Below are 25,355 nucleotides of genomic sequence, written 5' to 3'. Positions count from 1 at the left end.
AAGAAAAAAAATGTGAAAAATTGATCCACCTGATTATTTTAAGCATATTAAAAAGGAAACTAATTGGACCATTTCTATTTGTCTATTTTATACAAAAAGGCTATACTAATTCATTATCACTCTAATTGAAATGTAAAAAAAGTAACATGTTCATTTATTTAGTTTTATTATGCCATTTTATATGATTTATACTACATTTACCCAAACCAACATTTTGAGTTGAAGTATGTTCTCTCAGCTATTTTAATCTGCAGTGTATAACCTGTAAATCCTATTTACCATTTGAAAGTACAAAGTAGCTCCTCTCTGACTACGTTCTGATCAAACTGCTGGAGGCCTGTGTGCGTAGTGGCTAAAAAGACTTCCTTTCCTCTCTGGGGTCGCCCTTCTGCAACTAATCCCTTGAAGTCTTTGAGAAACATTTCCTATCCAAAGGGCTAATCCTGGTTCTTCCTGCTCTGTCCCTGTAACTGGAACTAGACATGTCCCCAGGACGATGGGGTGGCCTAGGGTGAATCTGGCCTGGGCTCTCATGCTACCGCTTTTCATGTTCATTTATCCAGATTATTTCTCTCAGGATACTGGCATCAGGACAAGAACCTCTGCTGCACGTGGCAGCAAAAGACAAAAGAGAGAGCAGTCTGGGTGGCATTTGGGCATGTTCACCACGAAGAGCTTTGTGAATACACAATAAAGAGCCCTGGACTTGAATGAAAATCAGAAGAGCCTCACTTATTTAATTGGGAGGGGAAAATGCATGCATTTTTAAGAAACACTTGATCGATCATTAGAAACAATGTGCACAAGAAACAGAACCCAAGGAAAATAACTCCATAGTTTTGTACATGCCTACCTTTATTGACATATATGGTAGAAAAAACACGGAAACACAGTTTTCAGCATAAGCTTCTATTTACACAAATGCCGGTGTGGATCCAACCTGGAGTGAGCCTGATGTGGGGAAGGAAGGTGGACAAGTAAAGTTGAGATACATATTAGATTTTAAAATTACTTTTCTAAGTGACAATTGAAGTGAAATAGATTTTGATGTGGAAAGGCAACTCACATGAGGGGTTTATGGAGAAACAGCTGGTTGTTTTCCTGGTCCTGTTTCCTGGTCTGGCCCTGTTGGAAGGGCTCTGTGGAACCCTCTGCAGTTTGCATGCAGAAAGTCTACTCAGCATTATTGCTTTTCAGCATCGGACTTCTTTTCTTCTTTTCCAACTTCTATTTCAGTTGAGTCCTTACTTAGCTTTAATTCCATGTCATAAAAGAATCTGGTTATCAAATTAAATAGAAGAGCAATCCAGGCCAGACCACAGAAATCCCAAAATAACAGTAACACTGTGTACGTGATGCTCTGGTTCTGTTTGCTGGGCCGTAACACTAGAAACAGGAAGCCAATGGCATGCGAGTAATCAAATGGTGACTCTTTCCCATCACATTTGATTTCCATTCATTTATACCTAGAAAAATGCCTCCTTTCATCCGAAAAACAAATTAGAAATTAAAATAAAGCACATCTAAAAATATCACTGCTTTCAAGGAAAGAATATAATTTAAATTGCAAATATCAAGATTCTTGTTTTAGAGCACATCTGGAGGTTGAAAGATTCTTTTCCCCTTTGAAAACCATCCTTTTAAAGACTACAATAAGTAAAATATTTTGCTATGAGGTAATTTATTTGTCACTGCTACTACTTCGTCAAACTATTAAAATGAGGTAGGAAAAAAGATAAATATATAACACATTGTTTAAAATGGAATTCAGGTCTTGTTAACAAAAATACAGTACATTTCACTGGGCCACCTATTTATATTTCTGAGTTTAAAATTCCATACATTAATTGCTTTTGTCATGAAAAATCTTGGGATAACACTTAGAAAAAAAAAAGAAAATCACTTATAAATCAATCATCTTAACACCACAATACTACAACTTTTATAGTCCCTTCACGTCTTCTTATTTTGCATGATTAGCCGTTTTTATGTGTGAGAAGGGGGAGCTGAAAGAGCTAAACTTTTAAGTCAAAGAGAAGTGACCAGAGACAAATAACACAATGAAGACATGGTGATGTACCACAAGAATATAATTTAACTGTGCTTATTAGAGTATAAACAATAAGAAATAGTTTAAATTATCAGACACTAAATTATTCAATATTTATTTATAATTGTATCAGTTAACCAGCAAAGATTTATGCAGCTTAATTATCAGAAAATAAGTATAATTGAAAGGCTACACTCACTTTTGGTTTCCAATGATATTTGGTTAAGTATCTCTGATACAGCTTCTTCCAAACACTGACTCCCAAAACACATAGACATGTGCACACACACCAATAATCAGATCATATATTTTACCAACTAAAAAGCAAATGTAAGGAACTTCTAATTTAGTCATAGAAAGACACAAGATATCGTCATACATGCACTAACAAAAAGAAGAAGCTAGATAACTACAATATTATAATGTTGTTGTTTTTTAAGTCTGAGAGCTGAGGACATGAAAAAGAACCCTAAATAAACTAAATTTTAGAGTACAACAAGCCCTTCCTATGAGAGAAGATATTCGTGGCTGCTCTCTTTCCTACATAATGACGCTCACTATGAGTGTCCCACGTGCAAAAAGGGTTGTGCTCTGAAGCCTGGAGCAGGGCAGGCGAACTCAGGGAGTCTGCCTGCAGCACATCAGGCTTCCATGGAATGAAGGCAGCAGTTGACAATGGAGAGAAACTGGGGCCCAGAGATCAAAGAGAACACCCCAGAAAGTCAAGTAGCTGTGGTTAAGCCGTCAACTAGAGAAAAATCCCCCAGTGATTGTCTAGAGAGTCACTGGGTCTCGTCTCCCATGCCTTGCTGAAGGGTATCTTAAATCAGCCTCAAAATATTCCAACCCAGTGATGAACTGAATCTAAGTAAAGCTTCAACAAAACCCAGAACCAGATCATCTGAAGATTTAATAGTTTCTTCTCACCCCCACACCACCTGCTCATATTAGTAACTGAGAAGAAGGACTCTGCCTTTTTCTGAAGGTAAGCATTATTTCTTGTGGTCTCCATGGCTCTTTCACACACAGTCTGGTGTAAAATAAAAACTTAGAAAAAGAAGAAATAAAATGTGATACACGATCAAAAGAAAACACAGTTAACAGTATTAGAGATGGACACAATATTAGAATTATCATACAGACATTTACAATAACTATGACAGAAATCCCAAAATGGAAGCTACACAGACCATCTCCCAGGACCAAACTGAAATTACAACTGAAAAAAAGACAAATCATCAGGAAAAAAGCAACAGAAAAGCAGCTGGAGAAGACCCATATAACCAGGGACAAGAAAAAAAGGACACTGAATCGAGCCTGGTAGGTCTGCAGAGGTGTGAGAGGGGGGCTGGGAGCACACAGACAGCAGCAGTCTTGGCTGTGAGCAGCTCCCTCGGGGTTAAAATCCCAAGCCAGCTCCACAGCACAGAGGGCCGGGACAGAGCACTAAATTAGCTACAGCCACTCACCTTGGGTTCCGGCAGAGGGAGGGCCGACTGGAATGGAACTGTGTGGGGACACTAGGGATTTGGAGGGCGCTCAGAATTTGTGCTGAGTTACAGCCACACAGGACAGTGGCCATTTTGCTCGGGGAGCCCCTTCCCAGAGCTCTGGAAAAATGCAGCAGCCCCTCCCTAGGAGATTTAATCCCACCCAGCTGGGCCAGAAAATGCAAATTGAGGCTCATTAACAACCAGCATCTTCCCCACCCTCTGGAAATCCTCTTACGCTGAATACCTGAGGAAGTTTTTCATTCAGCTGAGGGCTACAACCAAAGGCTCATCAAGTAACTGAGACTAATAGCATCCAGGCAAAAAGCTAGAAGATAACTGAACCTTTTCTGGGCTTGGAAATCTACCCAGAAAAGTAAGACTTGACAGTGGTGTTTAACATGGGTCCTCCCACACTCATATAAACCCAGTAGAGGGAGCCACAAACAGCAGAAGACCAACATCCACAGGGAAAATTTGGCAGGCTCCAAAACCCACTGAGATAGCCAAAATAGTGAAATAAAGAAACAACTCCCAAATGAAAGAACAAGAGAATTCTACTGAAGATAAGATAAATGAAAAACAGTTAAGCAAGTTATCAGAGGTAGAGTTCAGAACCATAATCTTGAGGAAGCTCAACAGCATGAGTAAGGACCTCAACACCATGAGTAAAGATACAGAAACACTGAAAACCAACCAAGTGGAAATGAAGAATGACACAGCAGAAATAAAGGACACATTGGAAGGACTAACCAGCAGAGTAGAGGAAATTGAGGACTGGATCAGTGAATGAGAAGTCGGGATAAAAAAATCAACCAATCAGAAAACCAAAAGGAAAAAACAATGAAAAAACAGGAAGACAGCTTAAGAGAACTGTGGGATAACTGGAAACAACAACATTTGCATCATAGGAGTTCCAGAAGAAGAAGAAAAGGAGCAAGGTTTAGAGAATATATTTGAAGAAAGAGTGAAAATTTCTCTAACTTGGTGAAGGAAGAAGGCATTCAAGTTCAAGAAGCACAGAGAGCCTCAAGTAAGAAGAACCCAAACAGGCCCACACCAAGACACATTATAATTAAAATGCCAAAAATTAAAGACAAAGAGAGAATCCTAAAGGCAGCAAGAGATAAGCAACAGGTTATCTACAGAGAAACCCCCATAAGGCTATCACCTGAATTCTCAACAGAAACACTATAGGCCAGAAGAGAATGGCATGAAGTAATCAAGGTCATAAAAAACAAGGATCTGAATCTAAGACTACTCTATCCAGCAAGGCTATCATTCAAAATAGAAGGTGAAATAAAGACCTTTCCAGACAAAAAAAAAGCTAAGGGAATGTATTAGCACCAAATTAGCACTGCAAGAAATGTTAAAAAGACTGTTGTAATTAATAGAAAAAACAGGAAGAAAAATAGAACCACACTAAAAAAAAAATGGCAAAAAATAAGTATATATCAGTAATAACCTTAAATATAAATGGATTGAACACTCCGATCAAAAGACACAGAGTAGCTAATTGGATAAGAAAGCATAACTAGCCCTGGCTGGTTTGGCTTAGCAGTTAAAGCATCAGCCCATGGACCAGAGAGTCCCGGGTTTGGTTCCCTCTAAGGGCATGTACCTTGGTTGCAGTTTGTCCCCAGCCACAGTTGGGGTTGTGTGGGTGGCAGCCAGTCAATGTGTCTCTCTTACATCAATGTTTCTATCTCTGTCTTCCTCCCTCTCTCCCTCCCGGTCTATCTGAAGAGAAATGCAAAAATGTCCTCGGGTGAGGATAAAAAGAAAAAAGAAAGCATGACTCCTATATATGTTGTTTACAAGAGACCTACCTCACAACAAAAGACTCACACAAGTTGAAAGTGAAGGGATAAAAAAAAAAAATCTTAAAAGCAAACAAAAAGGGAAAAAAAGCTGAAGTGGCAATACTCATATCTGATAAAACAGATTTCAAAATGAAGGCTATAACTAGAGACAAAGGTCACTACATAATATTGAAAGGGTCTGTCCAACAGGAAGATATAACTTTGGTAAACATATATGCACCCAATATAGGAGCACCAAAATATATTAAAAATCTTCTGGAGGACTTTAAAGGAGAAATCGACAGCAATACAATCATAGCAGGGGAATTCAACACCCCGCTGACATCACTGGATAGAACATCTAGACAAAATATTAACAAGGAAACACAGGCTCTAAATGAAGTGCTAGATCAAATGGATTTAATAGATATCTACAGAGAATTACACCCCCAAACTACAGAATTCACATTCTTCTCAAGTGTACATGGGACATTCTCAAAGATAGACCACATGTTAGGCCACAAACTAAGTCTCTACAAGTTCAAGAAGATTGAAACCATATCAAGCGTCTTCTCAGATCACAATGGCATGAAACTAGAAGTCAATTGCAACAAGAACATGCAAAGACATTTCAACACATGGAGGCTAAATAGCATGTTATTGAACAATGAATGGGTTACCAAGGAGGTCAAAGAAGAAATTAAAAACTTCCTGGAAACCAATGAAAATGAACACAAAACAACATAAAATCTATGGGATGCAGCAAAAGCAGTTCTGAGAGGGAAGTTCATGGCACTACAGGCCTACCTCAAGAAACAAGAAAAATTTCTAATTGACTATCTAACCTCACTACTTAAAGAACTAGAAAGCAAACAAAAAGAAAACCCCAGAGCAAGTAGAAAGAAAGAAATAGTAAAGATCAGAGCAGAAATAAATGACATAGAGACCAAAAAAACAATTCAAAAGATCAATGAAGCAATGAGGTGATTCTTCAGAAAGATAAACAAGATTGATGGACCCTTAGCTAGACTCACCAAGAAACAAAGAGAGAGAACCCAAATACACAAAATCAGAAATGAAAGAGGAGAAGTAACAACCAATACCACGGAAATACAAAAGATCGTTAACAACTACTATGAACAACTATATGGCAACAAATTCGACAATCTAAGCGAAATGGACAAATTTCTAGAAACACACAGTCTCCCAAAACTATTCCCGGAAGAGATAGAAAACTTGAACAGACCAATAACAACTAAGGAAATTGAAGAGGTAATCAAGACTCTCCCAGCAAACAAAAGCCCAGGCCCAGATGGTTTCACGGGGGAGTTTTACCGAACATTCAAAAAAGAACTAACACCCATTCTCCTCAAACTATTCCCAAAAATTCAAGAAGTAGAACTTGTAATCTCGCTTTATGAAGCCAGCATAATTCTAATTCCAAAACCAGATAAAGACACTACAAAGAAAGAAAACTACAGGCCAATATCCCTGATGAACATAGATGCCAAAATCCTGAACAAAATACTAGCAAATCACATCCAGCAATACATTAAAAAAAATTATTCACCATAATCAAGTGGGATTCATCCCAGGGATGCAAGGCTGGTACAATACTCACAAATCAATAAATGTGATACACCACATAAACAAAATGAAAGATAAAAATTATATGATCATATCAGCAGATGCTGAAAAAGCATTTGACAAAATCCAGCACCCATTTCTGATAAAAATGCTCAGCAATGTGGGAATACAGGGATCATATCTCAACATAATAAAGGCCATATATAAAAAACCTACAGCCAACATTATACTCAATGGGCAGAAACTAAAAGCATTTACCTTAAGAACAGGAATACCCACTCTCACCACTTTTATTTAACATAGTACTGGAAGTCTTAGCCACAGCAATCAGACAGGAAGAAAAAATAAAGGGATCCAAATTGAAAAGAAGAAAGTGAAATTGTCCTTATTCGCAGATGACGTGATATTATACATAGAAAACCCTAAAGGTTCTATCAAAAATCTGCTAGATTTAATAAACAAATTAGGCAAAGTAGAAGTATACAAAATTAACATCAAGAAATCGATGGCATTCTTACACACCAATAATGAACTCACAGAAAGAGAAACTAAAAAAAACAATCCCATTTGCCACTGTGGCAAAAAAAATTAAGATGCCAAGGAATAAACTTAACCAAAGAAGTAAAGGACCTATTTCCAAAAAACTACAGGACATTGAGTAAAGGAATAGAGGAAGATATAAAAAAGTGGAAGCACATACTTTGTTCATGGATTGGAAGAATTAACATCATTAAAATGTCTATTCTACCTAAAGCAATCTATAGATTCAATGCACTTCCCATCAAAATACCAATGACATATTTCACATAACTAGAACAAATACTTCAAAAGTTCATATGGAACCAAAAAAACAAATAAACAAACGAAACAAAACAAACAAACCCAAATAGCCACAGAAATCTTAAAAAAGAAGGACAAAGTAGGTGGAATCACAATATTGGGTTATACTGCAAAGCTACTGTAATCAAAACAGCCTGGTACTGGCACAAGAACGGGCATACAGATCAATGGAACAGAAGAGAGAACTCAGAAATTGACCCAAGACATTATGCTCAATTAATATTTGACCAAGGTGGCAAGAGCATACAATGGACTAAAGACACCTCTTTAATAAATGGTGTTGGAAAAATTGGACAGCTACATGCAAAAAAAGTGAAACTAGACCATCAACTTACACCATACACAAGAATAAACTCAAAATGGATAAAAGACTTAAATGTGACTCGTGAATCCATAAAAATCCTAGAAGAAAATGTAGGCAACAAAATTTTAGACATCATATGCAGCAGAATTTTCACTGATACATCACCTAAGGCAACAGAAACAAAGAAAAAAATAAACACATGGGACTACATCAAACTCAAAAGCTTCTGCACAGCAAAAGAAACAACCACCAAAATGGAAAGGTAACCCACTGTATGGAAGAACATAATTGTCAATGATACATCAGATAAGGGGTTAATTTCCAAAATATATAGAGTGCACATACAGCTCAACAAAAGAAAGACAAATAACTCAATTAAAAAATGGCCAGAGGTGTTACCTCATTGTTGTTTTAATTTGCATCTCTCTGATGATTAGTGATGGTGAGCATTTCTTGATGAGTCTCTTAGCCATTTGTGTGTCCTGTTTGGAAAGGTGTCTATTTAGTTCCTCTGCCCATTTTTTAATTGAGTTTTTTGTCTTCCTTTTGTTGAGCTGTATGAGCACTCTGTATATTTTGGAAATAACCTGATATCTGGTATTGTGATCCTGTCTACTTTGTCATTCTTTTTCAAGATTGCTGTAATGGCTGCCATCAACAAATCATCAAACAACAAGTATTGGTGAGGGTGTGGAGAAAAGGGGACTCTAGAACACTGCTGGTGGGAATGCAGACTGGTGCAGCCACTATGAAAAACAATATGGTGTTACCTCAAAGAATTAAAAATTGAATTGCCATTTGACACAGTGATCCCACTTCTAGGACTATACCCTAAGAAGCCTAAAACACAAATCAGAAAGAATATATGTACTCCTAGGTTCATAGCAGCACTATTTACAATAGCTAAGATCTGGAAACAGCCCAAATGTCCATCAGTAGACGAATGGATAAAAAGCTGTGGTACATATACACAATGGAGTACTATGCAGCTGTAAGAAAGAAAGAGCTCTTATCCTTTGAGATAACATGGAGAAACCTGGAAAGTGTTATCCTAAGGGAAACAAGCCAAGCAGAGAAAGACAAGTATCATATGATCTCATTTATTTGTGGAATATAATGAACATAACAGTCTGAAGAACAGGGTTGTCCCAGAGACTTGGAAGTAGGGTACAGACTGACAATCCCCAGAAGAGGGGGTGGGAGGGGGACAGATAAACCACAGAACTTATATGCATGTGTGCATAACCAATGGACATGGACAACAAAGCTGGGGATAGGGCAGGGAGGGAGGGGGAAGAGGGTGTCAATGGGGGAGAAAGGAGAAACATCTGTAACAAAAATAAATAATTAAAAATAATTAGATTAAAAAAATGAGCAGAGGACCTAAACAGACACCTCTCCAAAAGGGACATACAAATAGCCAAGAGACATGAAGAAGTGCTCAACGTCACTAATCATCAGAGAGATGCAAATTAAAACAACAATGAGGTATCACCTCACACCTGTCAGAATGGCTGCCATCAACAAATCATAAAACAAGTGCTGGTGAGGGTGTGGATAAAAGGAGACTCTAGTACACTGCTGGTGGGAACGCAGACTAGTGCAGCCACTGTGAAAAACAGTATGGTGCTTCCTCAAAAAATTAAAAATTGAATTGCCATTTGACCCAGTGATCCCACTTCTAGGAATATATACTAAGAAGCCTGAAACATCAATCAGAAAGAAGATATGTACCCCTATGTTTATAGCAGCACTACTTACAATAGCTAATATCTGGAAACAGCCCAAGTGTCCATCAGTAGACGAGTGGATAAAAAAAAAGCTGTGGTACATATATACAATGGAATACTATGCAGCTGTAAGAAAGAAAGATCTCTTATCCTTTGAGACAGCATGAAAGGACCTCGAGAGAATTATGCTAAGTGAAATGAGCCAATCAGAGAAAGAAAATACCACATGATCTCACTTATTTGTGGAATATAATGAACAAGGTGGGCTGATGAATGGAACAGACCCAGAGAGATAGAAAGGAGTACGGTTCAGACTGACAAACCTCAGAGTTGGGGGGGTGGGGGATGGATGAGATGAACCAAAGGACTTATATGCATGTAGGTATAACCAATGGACATAGACAACAATGCTAGGGGGGAGGGGAGGGTGGGATGGGGAGGACGGTGTCTAGGGAGGGGAAAGGAGAAACATCTGTAACAAAAATATATTAATAAAAATTGGGGGAAAATAACTATGACAAATATGATAAAGGATATAGTAGAAACAGTGGATAACATAGAAAATATTCGGGGTAAATTTCAGCAGAGAGATGGAAACTTAATGGCAAGCAAATGGGAATGCTAGAAATAAAAATACAGAATTTGAAGTAAAAAATTGTTTTATAATTATTATGGTTTTTCAAAAATATAAGATAATATAGAAAAGTAGATAAAAAGATGAAGGATTTCACCAAAGAATGGGAACCTACCAAAAGGGAGGGATTACATGGACACTTTATAAGTAAAAAAACTGTTATATTAATGTTAAGAACTCATTATATAAATTTAAAAGCACATTACATAAAACAGATGTTAGAATCAGTAAACTAGAAGTTAGTAAGTAGGAAATATCCTAAGTGAAGTCAGAGAGGATACAGAAGATACAGAAAGCATATTAGAACATGTGAAACGCAGTGAGGAGGTCTTACATTCATTAACTGCAGTCTCAGAAGTTGGAGAGAAAATAAGAAATAGACAGCATTCAAATACATAGTAGCTGAGAATTTTTCAAAACAGATAAAAGATTTCAATTCCTCAATTCAATAATCTCTGTCATCCCCAAGCAGAATCAATACAATGCACACCAAACTAAAGCAAATTATAGTTAAATTGTTGAAAACCAAAGACAAAAATAAAAGATTAAAAGTAGGTGGGGGTGGGGGAGGGGGAGGGAAAGGCTCCTTACTTCAAAGGACTAACAATAAGACTATAGCTGACTTATCATCAGAAATGATGGAAGCCAGAAACAATGGAATGGCATCTTCAAAATATTGCAAAAATAAAAAAATAACTACCAATTTTGAACTCTATACTCAAAATAATTGATGAGCTATGTTAATTATGATTTACAGATATTTGTGGAAACACCTAATGTCTGTATGGCTCTTCCCCTTTCCTTTTCACATCTTTATTTTAGGGAGAAATTTGAAACAATTTTTGGAAAAGCTATGATATAGGATTAATCTCTTAAACTCTGTGTGTGTGTGTGTGTGTGTGTGTGCACATGCCTTCTATTTATTTGTGGTTATACAGAAATATTTTGTTTAAAAGGAATTATTTTGTATTTTATTCTGATAGTGATAACTTTGGTATGAAGAGAGAGGAAGGAGGATGGGTGGATTTATTTATACATTGGAGATTTATTTAAAAGGGCTTGAACTTTATCTGATCTTTCAAAGAAATCTGTTAACATTTCTAGTGGAGCCCCTCACATCCCCCTTTTTACCATTCTGTTCCAGTCTGTTGCTGTGATAGTGAACCTCATTTCAAGATTATTAAGACTCACCTATTGTGTAGTCGCCTAAACCAATAGTACTTATGGTGATGAATGAGTAATAAATTCCTTCAATATAAGTCCAATTTTCTAATGGCATGAGAAAAAATGGTGGTAATACCAGAAACAAAACTGATCCAGTTGTAATGAAAAATACCATCTTCCAAAGAGAAAGATTTTTCTAAAATATATTGGAAAAAGAGATACAATGTTAGCAATTATATCATAAACCAGCAGCCTTCAGAAACGTGCTTGCTCTGTTTAGTGTTCTTATCTACTCCTTCATTGTTCTAAAGCTTAGAGCCCTATAAAGGAGCCTTCCTTTGAATAAGTTTGCCCCTAGGAGAATGTCCAGGCTCTGTCACTGTACTCCTGTTCAGCATCCTTTGTTTGTCCATCTCTTTTCTTTTTTCTTTACTATTCTCTGCCTCTAGACCTTGAATTAAGATTTATTTTCATATACACTTTAACACCCCACGCTTCCTTCTAAGACTATCCTTGCCTAGATATCAGGGATATATATTTCCTCATTGCTCTGGGCTCTGCCCACACACCCCAGCCTAGCCCGGGACCCCAATCTGGACACAGCACCAAGCCTTCCTGCTTGCTTGCATCATAAGGAAAGTTAGGTAACTGTCAGCTGAAATATCAGGGTACTAATTGGCATCAATAAATATATCATTTATTGAGAGTCCCACAGAACTAACTATATACTTTCAAACAAAATCAAGACACTCATCTTATAATTTCTTATTTATCAATTTCTTTTTATGATATGATTCAAGTCTTTACTCATTTATTAGAGACTCATCATTTGTTATTCATTCAGTACCTTTTGCCTGTATTGCTGGCCAGCGCTACATGAGATGCAAGGCAAACAAAAGAACAAAAATCCATATTTTATGCCTTCACCAAGCATTGATAAGTAAATGAACATTCAGAAAATTTGTTTATCATTTATGTATGTACATATAATTTACTTACATTTAAATATAATTTAATTCACATCACCAGGGACTGTAAGTTCTTTTTTTTTTTTTATCCTCACCTGAGGGCATTTTTTCATTTTTTGTTCAGGTAGAGTGAGAGGGAGAGAGAGGAACAGAGAGAGAGAGAGAAACATCGATGTGAAAGGAACACATCGAGTGGTTGCCACCCACACAACCAACCAGGGCCGGGGACAAACTGCAACCGAGGTACGTGCCCTTAGCGGGAACCGAACCCGGGTCTCTCAGGACCGCAGGCCGACGCTCTAACCGCTGAGCCAAACCGGCCAGGGCAGGACTGTAAGTTCTAAGAACCACAAATAACAGGGCTGATTTAAAAAAACATACTATTGCATAAGGAGATTAATGTTTTGATATTAATTTGTTATAGTGATCACATTAGAGCTCAAGGTGTACTGTATTTTCTTTTGTGGCAATGCAATTCTAATCTAACAACAAAGCAGACCCTACAGTAACCACACACCTATAAAAAGGGCACAAAGAAATAACAAAGAAAGTAGCACCCTCTTTTGAAGGACTGATAACATCAGTGATTAATGTGAATCTCACCTGCTCCCTTGGGCTCTCTGAAGGGGACCCTTTCTTTATATTTCTTTATAGAAAATAAAATACCTTCTTAAAGAATGTCTATTTTATAATAAATTTTCAATTATTTTAATAAAGAACTGTATTGTCATTTTTTTAAAAGAGTAAAACCTGTGCTAATTACTGAGCTAACCACACATGATTCAACTTGAGATGTGGTCAAAGCCTTCGTCCAAACACCTCTGGGGTTAGTGCCCCGCTGCCACTACTTCTCTGGGTAACCTTGAGCAAGTCACCTAGCCTTTGTGAACTGTTTTCTTGTTCTGTGAAATAGAGGAGTTGACTGCATGACTTCGGAGAACACTTAGTTCATACACAAGTCACCACTACTCATCTTATTGTAAGTTCAATGATTAGAGGCAAATTATCTAAGAGGAAACAGGTGGTCTCTTGAACACTGGATTTTCTCAATTGTTTTGTAGCACAGAATCACTTGCTCTTTCTACTCCTACAAATTTCATTCAACATGAGGTCAGTAAGTATTTATACATGTCATGTGCCTAGTCAATCTAAGTTTGTGAATGTGTGTGTGTGTGTGTGTGTGTGTGTGTGTGTGTAGATATATATATATTTAAAGGAACAAAATTTTTCTACCAGGTGTGTGTGTGTGTGTGTGTGTGTGTGTGTGACCGAGTGGAGAGAGAGAGAGAGAGAGAGAGAGAGAGAGATCTTACCTCACTTACTCCCTTATGTTTAAGGTAGTTTCCAAATTTTTCAAATGGCTGAAAAATTAATGAACCAATATGTTTAAAGATTATAATAGTTAGAGGGATTCCAATTGCAGCAAAGACAACACAGAACATCTGTCCACTAGGAGTCTGAGGAAACACTGTCCCACAACCTGATAAGAGAAAACAAGATAAATGCAATGCACCTCAGTATGGAAGCTTGCTACAATATGCGCATTTAACACTGGGCTTTGAGGGCGAATTTTCAGTCGCTGGTATTCTAATAGCACCAACACACACAGCACATATTTAAAAAAAAAAAATCCACAGTGACTTAGCTAGATCTTAAGAAAATAATCAAGAAATGTAAGCTAAAATAAAAAAGGTTTTTCACAGTATCACTATTTCAAATTTTGAAAAATAGAATCACCATCAATGTTCAACAATAAAGGAAAGTGATCATGTACGTTATGATATATAAATATAACGAAATAGTCTGATGTCTATTAAAATTATATTAGAGTCTATGTGAGATAGATACCAATACATTGCTCTGAGAAAGCGTTTGAAAATTGTATATTGTCATTCCATAAATGCGTAACTTTCTATGACAAAGGTTAACGGTTATTGTGTGTGGAGCAGTGAGATTATGGTCAATTACTTAAAAATTGTGTCGTTGTACATTTTCCAAGTTTTCTTCATTTAGCACGTTCTACTACAATTAAATAAGAAAATTAATAGCATCAACTAATTCTAAGAAAGCATGCTGGCTCTGGCCGGTGTGGCTCAGTGGTTAGAGTGTCAGACCATGCACAAAGGGTCTTGGGTTTGAGTCCCAGTCAGGGGCATGTACCTGGGTTGCAGGTTTAACCCCCAGTCCCATTTAGGGCACGTGCAGGAGGCAACCAATCGATGCGGCTTTCTCCAATCGATGTTTCTCTCTCTATCTCCCACTCCCTCCCTCCCTTCCACTCTCCCTAAAAATGAATGGAAAACATGAATGCATGCTAGACTTTCTGCTCTTGGGCCTCACTCAGATTCCCTTTAGAGAGAGAGAAAGGGAGAGGGACAGAAACATCCACATGAGGACAAAACATCGATCAGCTGCCTCCTGCATGCCCCCTACCGGGGATTGAGCCACAACCTGGGCTTGTGCCCTGATCAGGAATCGAACAGGAGACCTTCCAGTGCAGGGGACAACTCCCAGACAACTGAGCCACACCAGCCAGGGATATTTTTTACTTTTTGTAATTTTATTTTTTAGCTACAGTTTACATTTAATATTATTTTATATTAGTTTCATGTGTACAGCATAGTGGTTATGCAGTCATATACTTTACAAAGTGTTCTCCCCAGTATTTCCAGTACGCACCTGGCACCATGCATAGTTATTACAACCTTATTCACTATATGCCCTATGCTGTACTTTACATCCTCATGACTATTTTGTAACTACCGATTTGTAGTTCTTAATCCCCTCCCCTTTTTCACCTGATCCGCCAACCCTCTCCCCTCTGGCCACCATCAACTTGTTCTCTGTGTCCATGCGTCTGTTTCCATTGTGTTTCCCTTTCTCTTGAGATGAGAACTGCCTTAGGCCCCATGGAGCCGGCTCACTGGCAGGTGTGCCCACACCTACACCAACAGCTGTCTGACCCAGGAATATAAAAGGCCAGAGCCTCTCTGCAGGGTGAGATGACTTTTGTGGGGCAGTTCTTACCTCAAAACTACCCTGTTGAATTAGACTCATAGGTGTGGTTCTATAGCCATGTGTTGATTTATCTAGTTTAAATTTTAGATCATATTTTTATTGCTATTTTTAACATATAAGATAGGGATTCAATTCGTAGGCACCACCTTCATCATGCTATATGGCTACTTTTTATTCTTTTGTATTTGCCTTTGTACTTTTAAACAATATTCTTAAACCTCTGTTTAGATTTTCTTTATAAATTCCTGATTCCTGGTATTATATAAAGTACTTAAGTACTTACCCCCCACGGTTAATTCCCCCCGCCCCCATCATTCCACATTCTGGTTTATTCTTACAGCATTCGCTACGGCCACATTTACATCTGTTCTGCGACTATAACGTACCTACCCTGTTCAGGGGCTCCTTATTCTCATTTAGGGGCCCCTTTTTTGCCCAAGAGTTGGTAATGTAGCTTTCTGGGGAGTGGAAGAAAGAACTAAGTCTCATTTGACTTATTTGGGAACATTTTTCCTATTTCTGAAACATATCTTGTTGAAATAGTATGTGTGGAAGGGAACTTTTTTTATTCCCCGTAATTCCTGGTTCAGAGACCATAGCCTCAAGCCAAGATTTTAAGGAACCCGAATGTAGGGGGGAAAATTGTCTGTTGTAGGCAGCCAAAATATTGCTAGCTTCCCCCCTTTATCTTAGTAGAGTTAGTGCCCCTTAAACTACTTTATTTCATTAAATCTAAGATACCATATAAAGGTATGGGTTATATGTAGACAATACTTCATGCAAAAACAATTCTAAAGTATTTAATATCCTAAGTTAAAAGAAAAATGCAATACCTACCTATTGTAGTTAAGGTAATTATGGAAGTTAGAAACGAGTTGCTATAAGTCCAAGAAAGACCAGTAGTTGTGTTTCCTGTGGGATGTATTCCTATTAATATAAAATGAGTCATCACCTACAAGTTAAAATAAGAAAAAAAAATTGGGGGGCTGTGTAATTTATATTTCTTTAAGTAGAATACTAAAGAAAATTAGTTCCATTTAGTTGGATTCAAACCAAAACCCATGCTTAAGTGGATCAGATAGGAATTTTTCTTTAGGATCCAGTGAAATGGGAATGTTTATGATGATAAGGTATCACGGTGGGCCTCGTTTGTTTCAGTGGTGTTAACCCTTTTAGAAGTTGCATGTGGGTTGAATATGCGGCCATAACAATATTTTGAGGAAATGTGTGAGATTGAGGTATACAGACTTAGTGCAATTGTTGAAAATGTTCATAAAATTCAATTATCTTTAAATAATTAGGAACTATGGATCAAAGACAGCTGCAGAGAGACTTCCAGTTTAAGCAAACAAATCATGAGAGACATGGGAAAAAGACATATGCTCAGAACTTTTACACAGCACCGGGAAATAAGAAAGGAACTAATGAGAGGGCTAGCAATGTTAGGAAAGTCTAAAATACATAGAATTCTGTTGATGAAAGAACCTTAGCCAACAGCTTTACAATCTTAACAGTAATAGTAATGACCTGCTACAGAAGTTGATGTCTTCATTTCCTAAACACCCCCAAGGGACCTCAAATATAGAGGTTAGGAGAAAAGGAAGGTGGGAGTGGAAAGTGATACAATGAGCAGAATAATTAAAAGATATTTTCCTACACTTCCTGATTCTTTACAGAATGTTAGTATGGATTTGACACTAGTATAGCAAGATCAGACATGAATAGCACAGGGAGAAAGAAAGAAAGGAAGAGAGGGAGATGGGGAGAGAGGAAGGGAGGGAGGGAATTATAGAGTACCTATAAATATAGAATCACAAATTCCATATAAAATATTAAATCCAATCTAGCAAAGTGATAAAGGATACATTATGATTAAAGGAGTGCAATAAATGTTTAACTATAGAAAAATCACTAAATAATAAAGATAAAAACCAAATATTAATGACTTCAATAAATACAAAAATAGATAAAATAAAATAATATTTTATAAGTTGAAAATAGGAACAAAGTGTTTTAATTTGATACAGAATAACTGTAACAAACACCAGCAGCTTTATGCTTAATAGTGAAATATTGAGGGATTCCAATTAATGTAAAAAGTAAGATAAAAATACCACTATAACAGTCACAGGAAAATCTAATAGCAGAATTAAAATCCTAAAGATTTAAATATTGAACAACTGAACACAGGGCATAAAATATGTTAAAATATTTAACAAAACAAAACAAATTAGAGACATGTAAGAATACAACATAAACAAGAAAGATCACACAAATTTAAAGAGGATAAAGTAGAACTTTCAGAAGAGAAAAGCCCAATCGTTGAAATTAAAAATTCAACACATCAGACATGATGGAGTCAAAGAGAAAATAAGTAAATGAAAGATGTACCTTAAAGAATTTCTCAAAACACACCAAAAGAGGCAAAATAGTGGAGAATATAAAAGAAAAGTTAAAAAAGAGGATAGAAATAGATCAACCATATTGATCATTTAAAAAGAATCAATGGCTCAGCATTTCCAAGAACTGATGAAAGAAACAACTATAAAGATTCATGAAGTTGCCCTGGCCGGTTTGGTTCAATGGTTAGAGCGTCAGCCCGCGGACCAGAGAGTCCCGGGTTCGGTTCCCACTAAGGGCACATACCTCAGTTGCCATTTGTCCTGGGCCCCGGTTGGGGTCGTGTGGGTGGCAACCAGTCGATGTGTCTCTCTCACATCAATGTTTCTCTCTCTCTCTCTTCCTCCCTCTCTCCCTCCTGCTCTATCTAAAGATAAATGCAAAAATGTCCTTGGGTGAGAATAAAAAAAAAAAAAAAGATTCATGAAGAAAACCCCAAGGAAAATAAAAACAAAAGTCCTATCTAGTGTGCTGAATTAAAACAGTAAAACAGCAGAGATCAAGAGAAGTTCATAAAAACAGAGAAAGTCTCTGACGCCAGAGAGAAGAGAGAAGTTGCCTACAAGCGATGGGCAGTTGGAGGGACAGAAAACGCAGTGAACGGGAGCCGCGGAATAGTGGGACAGTGCCTCCCACGCTGAAAGAAAACAATTGTCAACTAGTACTGCATATTCTGCTAAAATATCTTAAAAGAAATTAGATGAATATACTTTTAGAACAAAACACACACGAGAGAGAGTTAATTACCACTAGCAGTCTCTCATGAATAAAATTTACCAAAGATATTTCACAGGAAAGAAAATTATCTCTGAAACTAAGCATAAATAAAGAAATCAATAAAACGTGGGTAAATCAAAACAAAAATTAAGCATACATTATATAATAATATAATAAAAATGAGGTTGAACAAAAACACTCTTGGGTGACCTGTTAGATGGGGCAAGGAGGTGGTAATCGGACGTAAAATAACCCCAAGAGACAGGGTGCTGCCCACAATATAGGAAGCAACTATTTCCAGACCTTGGACAAGAGGAAATGCAGAACTGTAGTCACTAAGAGAAGGAAAGCAAATGAGGTGAGTACGACTGTTGCCCAAGCTGTCTGGAGGTCATTTCTAGACTGTGGTATACGAAGGGCACCCCAAAGACAGCATGGTGATTTTGCTGAGCTGAGGAGACAGAGATTGGAGTTCAGTAGAGCTGAGGTGCCTGCGACTTGTGGGCAGAGATGCAGAGAGGAGGGAGCTACAGAGAGAAAGGATCACAGAAACCTGCGTAGAGGTCTCTTTGAGTCTTTGGCTGAATGACATTCCACACACGAAAAGGGTGCAACTTCATGAGGCTGGTCAAAAACAGTGTCTTGAGTGTGGCAGACAGACTCTCAAAGTGGCCCCCATGGTCTGGTATTCATGCCCTGGTGTGACTCCCTCTCTTTGAGTGTAGCTGGGACCTGTGACTTAATTCTAGTGGCACAGAATGTATCAAAGATGACAGCCTGTACATGACTCCGTGTACATGATTAGCTTATACGAGGCTGGTGCTAATCTTGCTGGTGTCTGTCTGCCTTGCTGGCTTTGCCATGCTGTGACCTTCCACATGGAAGGCGCCATGTGGCAGGGAGGGAGGGAGCCTCTGGCCCACAGCCAGCGTGGAACTGGGGTCCTTGGTCTGACAGCCTGAAGGCACCGAATGTCGCTAAAAGTCACAGGAGTTTGCAAGCAGATTTTTCCTCATTTGAGCCTCAGACGAGACCACAGATTGTCTGACACCGTGATTTGTCTCCCAGAGGACCCAGCTAAGGGGTGCTCACACTCCTGACCTACAGAAACCAAGACGATACATGTGTTTTAAGTGACTAAGTTTGTAGCAATGTTGTTGTGCAACAACAGTTACCTGACATATGGGAGAAATACTCTGGCCCGCAAGCAGAACAAGTCATAGGAGCTCACACAGGTAGGAAGTGTTTGGGTTTTCTCAGCCGGAGTGGACAGGCCTCATGCTGTGCTCACGAAATGTAGTAGAAACCCTGAGAAGGCTGTGACTGAGAGGTGCGGCAAAATTAGCCCTAGAAAAAGGCTCCTTTAGGTCTGAAAGGAGCTTAAAGCAAACATTGGAAGAATTAAGGTAATGTTTAAGTAATTCACTTAATTGCCTGTCAGAGAAAGTCCAAGAAATTTAGAGAAATATAATAAAACCACGCACCCTGAAACAATTCACAATGTCCATTATCCAATTTTTAAAAACGAATAGACATACAAAGAATCAAGAAAATGTAACCCATTACCAGGATAAAAGTAAGTCAAAATAAACAGGCCCATGAATAATCATTCCATTAAAATAATGGAATTGGCAGACAGGAACCTTAAAAAGGTTATTATAAATATGCTCAAAGATACAAAAAAGCATTGACACAATAAGGGGGAAAATGAAATATTTAAAAAGTAACCAAGTGGAAATTCTAGATATGAAAAATATAATATCTCAAAAAAGAGTATTTCACCAACTGGGATCATCAGCAGAAGAAAAAATTAATAAACATAAAAATATAGCAATACGTGTTGTCCAAACTGAATCACACAAAGAGAAAAAAAGACCGAAAATATATCAGTATCAAGTGTGTGTATTGGGAGAAAGGGTAGGAACAAAGGCAGAATAATGATTGAAACTTTTCAAATTTGATGAAAACTATAAACTCATAGTTACAAGAAACTCAATGAGTCATAAGCTGATAGAGGCACAGAAACACATACTTTCTTTCACACAAAACATATACATGATACTCACATTACTAAAAACCAGTGAGCTAAATAAAAGGTAACCAGAGGAAAGAAAGACGCAGGATATAAAGACAACAAATATAAAAATTAAAGCAGGCTTCCTATCACAGGCAAACCAGAAGACTACAGAACAACATTTTAAAAGTGCCAGACTAGAATTATATAACCAATGTAAATGTCCTTCTAAAAAAGGCACAAATATAACCTTTTTCAGACAAACCAAACCTAAGAGGATTCATTATCAGATTTTTGTGGCTCTTCGTATGCTGAATACTTCTGGATTGTATCCTGTACGTTTTGAATGCGAAGTTATGAGACTCTCTTACTGAAATCCTACAGAGCAAGTTGGTACTTGGACTTTACCAGGTCCTCGACCTGTCTAGATTCAGTCTGCAAGTTCCAACTCCCGTTCCCTGGGATGTGGTTCCAATGTCAGTCCAGCTGTCACAGCCTCTGCAGTATCCTTTGGACCTGCCCCACATGTCCATCACTCAGAGGTCGGTCTGGGACCCAGATTCAGGTCTACCCACTAGTTCAGTTCTCAAAGCCTTTGGTGTGAAAACTAGGCCCATGTATGTGCAGGTCAGATCTAAGCAATTTTACAGGGTCACTTCCCTAAACAGCTCCCTCTCTGTGATCTCCCCACTATTTTCTTTTCCTGATGGACGAGGTCTGCCAGCCAGAAATCAACTCCTTCCATGATTGTGCCATATCTAGGGCCAAGGGGTAGGAGGACAGAAAAAGAAAGAAAAAAAAGTAAAAGAGTTTGGACCCAGCCTTGAAACAACAGCCTCAGGGAACAGGGTTTTGTGTTCCCACTCTTGCTGCTGTTACTACTGCCGCCACCACAACATTGCTTGGGAACTGGGGTGCAAGTCAACAAAGAAAGAAAGAAAAAGGAGGATTTCCACTCTCTCAGAGCATTAGGAGTCCCCTTTCCTGCTCCTTGAGTCAGAACTAGAGGATTTGTCCTAGCACGAACTCTCTGCTCACTTCTGTGTTTGTAGCTGTGTTAAGATCAGACGGGGAGGGCGGGGCGAGCTTCGGTTCCGGGGTTCTTCCTCTCTGCAGCTGCGACTGTTTACTTTCAGACTCCTCAGTACCTGATTCATATATTCTGTCCAGGTTTTATAGGTACATGCAGTGGGGGAGAAAGAGTGGAGTGTACTCACCCCACCTTACCCATAACTAGAGCCGGATCAGTTGACTTTGGACAAACTTGCCAAATAATTTCATGGGGTGGGGTGGGGGGGCGGGTAGTCTTCCCAGCAAATGATTCTGAAACAACATGTATTAAAAATGACAAACGTTGATGCTTGCTTCACAATTTACCAAAATTAATGTGAAATGCAGTATATAAACCAACAAATACAAAAGCTAAACTATATAACATCTTGAAATCTTCCTGACTTTGGTTACCTGTGGATTTCTTAGAACACAGAAAGTATAATCCATAAAAGAAAACATGTATGAACTGGAGTTTACAGAAACCAAAATTCTCTTCCAAAGAAACCATGAACAAAATTGAAATCCAACCACAGCCTAGGAGAAAATATTGGTACTACATATGCCTGACAAAGTACTCAGTGAAGGAAGGTATTTCTCAGAATGTTCACGTTAAGCAGCTTCTCTGCATAGAGAGAAGTCTTCTACTCTGGAATAACTGTAGCTTCATCTCTTACCTGCACAAAGACTTCGACATCTTCTTGAGTCATATTAGAACGATTTTTCAGAAAATCAGTTTTTGTATTATCTGCCAACTTTCGCTGATTTATATCAAAGTCTTTCTCCATAGCTTCAAGTACCATTGCCCCAAGCAAAAGGTACAATAGGTAGGCAAACAAGAATATGGTTTTCTGGAATTTGTTGCTTGGCGGCTCTTTATATAGTGGATGAGGGTCAGAGAATTCAAATCATTTTAATGTGCTCTCAAAAGAAACCCAATACAGCAAAACAAGACAGAATTTCCAGACGCAAAACATGAACTTGTTCTTAAGTTTATTAACCTACCTTTAAACCATTATACAAAAGAGCCTAATCCTAAGGGCTCATGGAAGCTGATAATGACCCCATGATGCTCCTGACTATAAGCTTCCTTATTTAAAAATAAATAAATAAAAATGAATTGTGCTCTTTTGGGAGATCGGAAAATACTTCAGGGTCAAAGTTAACCAAGTGACTCAGTTATTTGCTCAGTTTCCATAGAGGAAATTTTATTATGGAGTTATACTTTGGAGTGTGCCCAGGGAATATTTTTAAAAGAATACACTGTTAATGCTTTAGTTGTCTAATAAACTGGATTAAGTTAGACCATTTAACTCTACCAGATACTAGTACTGTGAATGTATGTCAGTTACAGATCTTTGCTGTGTTCCTGATTCCCCATCTGTAAAATGGAGATAATAATAGCTACCTGATGGGTTGTTATAAAGTTTAAATGAGTTATTATATTTAAATCCACAGAACAAGGTCTAGCAAATAGGAAATGCCCAACAAATCTTAGCTAGTAGTCAAGACGAAGTGGTGTTGGTAGCAGCGGTGGGAATAACAGGAGCAGTATTAGGAGGAAGTGGGGGTGTATCTCCTCTGCCTCCCACTTCCTCTACCCTCCTCCTGCAAGCACCAGGCAGAAAGGAACAGCACAGTTGCCAGGCAACATGAAGACTCTTATCTTCATGGGACCAGATTCCAATATTCAGAAAGCTGAAGCCCTTGGGCGAAGTTTCCTGAGGCTCTGGGACAGGGCTTCAGGGCAGGCCTGGGCCTTTGAAGGAGCTGCCCCCCACTTGAGTCCGCCCCCCACTTGAGTCGGCCTCCTCGCCTCTTCCCCTAGAGCACAGGGCAATCTCAGCAGCACTGACCCTCGTCACCTGGGGGAACTTTCCTTCCCAGTGGGACTTTAAAAATGAAAGCATGTAGTTATGTTTTCTATGTGCTATCAAAACTATAATAGGCTATTGTATGCCAATGATATATCAATTTTTAAAAAAAATCCTGCTCTGGCCAGTTAGGCTCAGCAGTTAGAGCATTGGCCCACGAACCAGAGAGTCCCAGGTTCGGTTCCCACTAAGGGCAAGTACGTTGGTTGCAGTTTTTCCCTGGCCCCGATTGGGGTCCTGTGGGTGGCAACCAATCAATGTGTCTCTTTCACATAAATGTTTCTCTTGCTCTCTTCCTCCCTCTCTCCCTCTCACTCTATCTGAAGATAAATGCAAAAAATGTCCTCAGGTGAGGATAAAAAAAGTCCTGCCTGAGTGAAGGAAGGAAAAAAAAGTAGTTACAAGAACAAGCACCTTTTAAAGCCAATATTCTTAAATTATCCAAAATGCACCCTAATAAAATACGATACAATTAAATATAGCTAGTTATTAATACACATTTCCAATGTCAAATAATGAATTTTATTGTACTATGTGTAAATAATTCAGAATAATAATAAAATAATGTAGTCTTGCCTAAGCAGCCATTATACTTTTAATTTCTACCAGAATAACTATCAGCTTTTATTATCTTCTATTTCCATATTTAAACTAACAATAAATTCTGCAACTAAAAGAAGAACCTCCATAGAGTCTTTCTTGGGTCTCCCTACCTTCGGAGAAACACTGGGAACAGGGAGCAGTCAAATCATTACGTTTAACCTACAACGAATACAGTGTGGTACGTCAGTGAGACCTCAGAAAAATACCTTCAGGAACTATTAGTAGAGCATTAAAAACAAATGCATCTGATTTGGCCACCTTTTTGCAAGAGGGCCTTCACGGATCGTTGAGGTTCGGTGCTAACTGGGGAGACTACACCTTTCATTAACACTCCGCCATTGGGGCACATTTCCCGGCAGTCATACCGCCAAGCCATCGTTGCTCCTCAACATCGGTGTGACCACAGACCAGGCCCTCACTCTGGTGAAGCCATTTCAAGTAATCCTACCTCTAGGTGGAATGCTACGCCCTCTAAAATTATAGGTTAAGTAGCTGGTAAAGGACATCGGTGCCCGTCCAGATGATGTGCTCACCGTTCCACAGTTCCACCTGGAACCTTGGGGGTGGCTGGTTCCACACACAGTCACCTCCCCATTATTATGACATGCCTCTGGTCAGCTGTGGCCCAGGTCCTTCCCCTAGTAATTCACACTCATTCTGTCCTCCAACCCCTCCACCCTGTGACATCTTTGCTATGATCTCTTCCAGCTCAACTTTTCTGTCTCATCAGTCCCCCACTGACCCCTTTCCTGGCAATGATGTAGACGCCCATCCTTGGCCAGAGAACCTCTCTGTATTTGCCCCGTCAGACTACTTACTGCTTCAGGTCTAGTCCCTTCACACTCATATTCAATCCGTCAGGCCTCTGGGCCTTCCCCGTCCGCCGCTAAAGGCTCCTCAGCCCCCTGGCGTGCACAGCTGACATCGTCTGTGATGCCCTCTCTGCTCCTCGCTAATTGGACAGGAGAGTCTCTGCTGTCAACTCCGTTAGCATTTCTTTGCACTACATTCATGCACAATCCCCTAGAGACGTTATAGACTTGACCTTATTCACATTGTTCTACCTCCTTTGAACACCCAACAGGGCTCTACATCCTCGGTAAATGCTTC

General features: G+C 38.6%; 1 protein-coding gene across 1 annotated transcript; it reads right to left on the bottom strand.

Moving 5' to 3' along the window:
- Positions 1-1,183: 1,183 nt before the first annotated feature.
- Positions 1,184-24,621, bottom strand: LOC118623455 (potassium channel subfamily K member 16-like). Its single transcript, XM_036251049.1, has 6 exons — positions 24,504-24,621; positions 22,446-22,642; positions 16,425-16,539; positions 13,883-14,049; positions 11,629-11,797; positions 1,184-1,386 (listed from the first exon to the last, which is right to left on the bottom strand). Exons 1-6 carry the CDS (start codon positions 24,619-24,621, stop codon positions 1,184-1,186), a joined length of 969 nt encoding a protein of 322 aa, XP_036106942.1.
- Positions 24,622-25,355: the final 734 nt, after the last annotated feature.

The sequence above is a fragment of the Molossus molossus genome, unplaced genomic scaffold (assembly GCF_014108415.1).
Source record: "Molossus molossus isolate mMolMol1 unplaced genomic scaffold, mMolMol1.p scaffold_m16_p_1, whole genome shotgun sequence".
Taxonomy (NCBI): domain Eukaryota; kingdom Metazoa; phylum Chordata; class Mammalia; order Chiroptera; family Molossidae; genus Molossus; species Molossus molossus.
Note: the sequence above shows the minus strand (reverse complement) of the source record. Positions and strands in the feature narration are given on the sequence as shown.